General features: G+C 49.3%; 1 protein-coding gene across 1 annotated transcript; it reads right to left on the reverse strand.

Annotated features, from left to right (window-relative positions):
- Nucleotides 1-3381: 3381 nt before the first annotated feature.
- Nucleotides 3382-4992, reverse strand: LOC144827363 (uncharacterized). Its single transcript, XM_078685704.1, has 2 exons — nt 4686-4992; nt 3382-4410 (listed from the first exon to the last, which is right to left on the reverse strand). Exons 1-2 carry the CDS (start codon nt 4840-4842, stop codon nt 3425-3427), a joined length of 1143 nt encoding a protein of 380 aa, XP_078541830.1. The 5' UTR covers nt 4843-4992; the 3' UTR covers nt 3382-3424.
- Between the last annotated feature and the right edge of the window lie 209 nt (nt 4993-5201).

Raw genomic sequence — 5201 nt, forward strand, 5'->3', positions numbered from 1 at the left:
GCAGCCTGATTGGCTGCTACTAGCAGTCCCAGCAGAGGTTGAACAGCCGAGCTCTGACTGAGTGATGGGTAAAGCCAACGCCATCATTTCAGAGTATGGTCTGTAGTTCATCCATTTAAGGAGAGTTGTTCTTGCATCTCACCATGTCCATGTACTTTCTCACTCAGTCGAAGACTGGTGCGTGTCTGTGTTTTATAAGTGCACTAAGAAGGGCAATTGCTACGAAGACATTGCCAGACGTTCTTCTTTTGGCATAGGCATAACTTTTTATGTCAAACTGGCATCGATATGCGTTCATTAGAGACGTCATCATCCCTATCCTTAATGTTCTATTTTACCTATTTCTCAAGATTGGATAGCTTACTTGTGCACACTTCCAGTTAGACTTTATGCTCCTCCACAGTCCACCAATCAAAGCCTGCAGGCACAGGACACAAGAGTGATGCTAATCTTTTACAGGCTCAATGCATACATTTTGAAAGATCCTCGGGATTGCTTTTGGAATAGTGTAGCACTGTCCAATCTTAGTACAGCTTTAAAGCTGCTATCAACTTGTATGCCACACAAACAAATTTATTCTAAGCTGTTTTTAACTCATAAGTAAATATGGAAATCCGTATTTGTAAAGGCGAACTACTCACCCTTAGGGTCGGAAGGCGCTGGGGGCCGTCATGGAAATGAAGAGAGCTATTGCCGAGAGTCACAGGGTGCTGAGCTGCCGCTGGACACGGGGTTCGAACCGTGAACTCTGTGTTCTGAAGTCAGCTGCCTTGGGCGCTGCACCACACCTCTCCACTTAAGCAGAGGAGAGAAACAGTTTTCTTCAAAGTCTGTAAGACACATTATCAAGCAAGATTGTCAGAATGTTTAAAGACTATTTTCCTCCTAAAATACCAGCTTTTGTATATTTGAATTATGGTTCCCGGCGTTATGATATTTATGTTTTTTAACATTTCTACCTGTACTGATCCATATTTATTTTTTGACCATCGGTTTTTAACCATACTTATTTTGTGTTTGTGTATCATATATTTGCACAGTTATTTAAATGGCAAACCTGTACTCGTACTTTGCTAACAGTCATGTTTTAGCAAATTAAGCTGCTACAAATAAAAACAATATACTTATAGGTAAACATTTGCATTATACTACAAATTTGTGTTGATGTGTCCCATTGATTGAGGAAATCGCATACCATTTTTTTAACTCCCCATGCTGTTTGTCTGCTCAGTTGTTTGGAATTCAGGTTAGACAGCATGGACTGTCACACAAAAGAAGCCACATTTCCCTGCATTTATCCTCTTTTAAAAATAGGTGCAAATAGAAAATCCATTGTTTTTTGCCTGTATTTATTCGTAAAATTCATTAAAAATGGAAATCTGGGAGACTTTATTTTAATATGACATGTGACAGAACATTAACATTTGTAATTCTTTTTCTTTTGTACTTCCTGAAATGGTCTTGGATCACATTTAGGGCCCGATGTAGGTAGGCCGTTACCGATCGGTAACGGCCGAAAATACCGAATCTGGGCCCTTACCGATCGGTATACTGGCATCGAGATGTAGGGCACAAAAAAAAGTACAAATGGGAGCGAAAACCGAATCGGAATGATTACCGAATGTAAAAGAATGCGATACGTACATACCGAAAATCGGATACAGTACGAATCGGTAACACACCGAATCGGATGCAAACACCGAATCGGTGCATGTACCGATTCGGTAGTGACACCGAATCGGACATAAGCCGAATCGGTGCATGTACCGATTCGGTAGTGACACCGATTCGGACATAAGCCGAATCGGTGTATGTACCGATTCGGTAGTGACACCGAATCGGACATAAGCCGAATCGGTGTATGTACCGATTCGGTAGTGACACCGAATCGGACAGAAGCCGAATCGGAGAACCTACCAATTCGGTAGATTCACCGATCGGGAAAATCCCCGCTTCGGACAGATGGGGAGATGTAGGGAGACACAGAAACACCGATTTTGGCTCAAAATCGGTAGAATCCACTCGGAAATTACCATGGATTACGATCAGGTGGTAACCAACTCCAACCCATAAAAACAGCCCCAAAATGCATTGCAACTTGCAGGATGGCAGCTTTTTATGTCATAGCGAGGCGGCTACGGCTACAGCAGCAAGGAGAGAGGGAATGGCAAAGAGAGGAGCAGGTATACAGACAACGTATCACCCTGGTCATGCTGACAGATGCAGAGATCCTACAGCGGTACAGGCTGGACTCAGAGACCATCACAGACCTCATTAGGGACCTCCAACCCCTGTTGCAGCACCCCACCCCAAGGGCACACGCAATCCCTGTGCAGGTGCAGGTGCTATGCTGCCTACACCTGCTGGCGTCTGGCAGCTACCAAAGTGTAGTCGCTGTGGCAGGAGGGGTGACCCAGAGCAGCCTGTCAAGGTTCTTCCACAAGTTCCTTGATGCCATGATCCAGAGGATGGCCCACTACATTTCCTTCCCTGCAACCCAGGCAGAACTTGTACAGACCAAAGCAGACTTTTACCAGATGGCAAGATTCCCCCACATCATTGGCTGCATAGACGGCACACACATTCCGATTTGCCCACCATCTGACACAGAATACATCTACCGCAATCGGAAGTCCACTCACACCATCAACGTACAGGTGATCTGCAATGCGAAATGCATCATCACAGACCTGGTAGCAAAATTTCCGGGTAGTACCCACGACTCCTACATTTTCCAACAGAGCGGCATCTATGCACGGCTGATGGCTGGGGAATTTGGAGAAGGATACCTCCTAGGTGAGACACATCATCAGCCCCCCATAACCAAAAACAGCAAAGTGAAATACATGTATGCATGTAAGTAATTTTACCCCTTTTCCTTCTAGGCGACAGTGCATATGCCCTCCGTTCATTCATTCTCACCCCCTACCTCAACCCCTCTACACCCAGCCAAAGGAGGTATAACCGTGCCCACAAAAGCACCAGGAATGTTGTGGAAAGGACATTCGGCATCTGGAAAAGCAGGTTTAGATGCCTGCACAAGAGTGGAGGTGCAAGGCAGTACACCCCCATCACCTGTTGCAAAATCATAGCTGTCTGTGCAATGTTACACAACCTTGCGGTGAAGAAGGGCACTGAGGTGGAGTTGAGTGACTACGAGGACCATGATGACGACGAAGCTGTGCCACTAACACAGCCAGCTGGGGTGTGTACGCCAAGTGATGGGAGACATAGACGTGAGGAGATAACAGCAAACTATTTCTGAGTGAGTAAAAATGCACAGACAGGTGAATGGTTGTGTTGAATAAGCAATTTTTAATACTGTTGCTACACAGTTACTGCACTGATGTGCAACAAAACAAAGGTGTAATGTCAATGAAAACAAAAGTCTAGGGTCCAGGTTGCCTCACCCGCCCTTGCTAGGCTATTTCTTTGAGCGCTTTGCAGCCCCACTGTGGTGTCCCTCACCCCCTTCAGAATGACCAGCGGCATCTGCGGAGCGCCTGGTGCTCCTGCGTGGCTCTGACGCAGCGCTGGCCGGGCTGCTGCGGCTGCTGCTGTCCCCAGCATCCCCCAGGTCCAGGGCAGGATTTGCGGCAGTGTTAGAGATGATCAAGGCCTCCATTGCTGTCGTGATGCGGGCCATTCCCCTTGTCAACTCTGCGGTATTTTGAGCGAGACTAGACTCCATGTTGGCACCACGCTGACAGAGTTGTGCCGTTGCTGCAGCAAGGCGGCTCAAGGAGCGGTTCTGCACCCGGGCATCCCGCCTGCGCACCACCTCTTGCTCCTCCATTCTGCCACATAACTGTGTGATGGCAGTGGTTAGCCTGCCTAAACCTGCTACTGCCTCCTTGTTGGAAGCCACAAAGGCCTGAAATCCTTTCACCATTTCCCCCATCTGCAGGTTGTGCTGCAGGAGCTGGCGTTGGCATGCCATGATGGATTTCGCCTGCTGCCTTTGGATCTTCACCATATTGCCTTCGAGGCCCCGGAACACACTGGCCTCCCGTGCTGGGTCTGCAGTGGTGGGAATGGCACGGCGCCGGGTACTGCTGCTGCCCGCCTGCTGCGTGGGCTGGGGTGCCACTGGTGGGGGTGTGGTGCTGGCCGGGGCCTGAGCCCCTGCTCCCAGGACAGGGTGTACTGGAGCCACAGTGGCAGGAGCTGGTGTAGGTGGAAAGAGCTCCCTTGTCGGGGAGTTCTCTGGGGAGAATTGCAAGGAGGGTGTGCTTTGCATTTGTGGGGAGTGAAGTGCATCAAAGTCAATTTCCAGGTCTCCCTCAATATCCAGGCCTATGGTGTTTTCCTCCTCCTCCTCGGCAGCCTGACTCGTGCTCGGCCCTGCGAGTGCAGTGGTAGATGGTGCTGCTGCCTCCTTTGGCAGTGTTTGTCCGCCTGATGGTGCCCCTAGGTACAAAGAAGCATTTGTAAATAGAGTACCGATGTATTACAGTCAGTACAATTAAAGCATTCCACATGTCCTAGCATCTCCGTAGAATGTGTTCCACTGTTTCATGTCTTGTGATTCTGCACTGCCATATTTTGATACCTACTGCTGACTGGATGTACCATGATGCTTGTCTCTTGTATGTTGGTTGCAGTACTGTGCTGGGGTTTGGCTATGCATTGTGTCTAATGGGGAGGTGTCTGGTAGGGTGTGTCCTGATGCGCATGCCTCTTACCTGTAGCTGTAGCTCTGGCTGAGCTGTCCAGGGTCCCAATTCCGGTCACGCTCTCCCTCTCAATGGTGCTGGAGACCAGTTCCTCCAGCTCGGTGAGGGGTGGCGCCGGGTTCCTGCCACCACCAGTGACTCCAGCCTGCTTCTGGATCTCTGCCATCTTCCGTTTGGTCAGGCTGCGGATGTCGTAGAAGCGCTTCTTCAGCTCATCCAGGGACCTGGGGGTGACACCCACAGCGTTGACCTTCTGACCGATATCGCTCCAGAGCCTCCTCTTGGTGCATTCTGGCACATTGAGGGACAGCCTTCCGAATAGCTGCCGGTGCACCCTCACCACCTCCTCAACCAACACCTGCAGCTCGGTGCTGCTGAACTTAGGCTTCCTCTTCTGGCTGGACTTCTGGCTCTCACTCTGGTTTGCCATCTTGGTCTGAACAGTTCACTACCTCCTACTCCCACTGCTGCTAACTGTGACTGCTCAGCTCAGGCTGGCTCTCCAGAAAGTTCTTAATTGGCTGC

The sequence above is a fragment of the Lissotriton helveticus genome, chromosome 4_1, assembly GCF_964261635.1.
Source record: "Lissotriton helveticus chromosome 4_1, aLisHel1.1, whole genome shotgun sequence".
Classification (NCBI taxonomy): domain Eukaryota; kingdom Metazoa; phylum Chordata; class Amphibia; order Caudata; family Salamandridae; genus Lissotriton; species Lissotriton helveticus.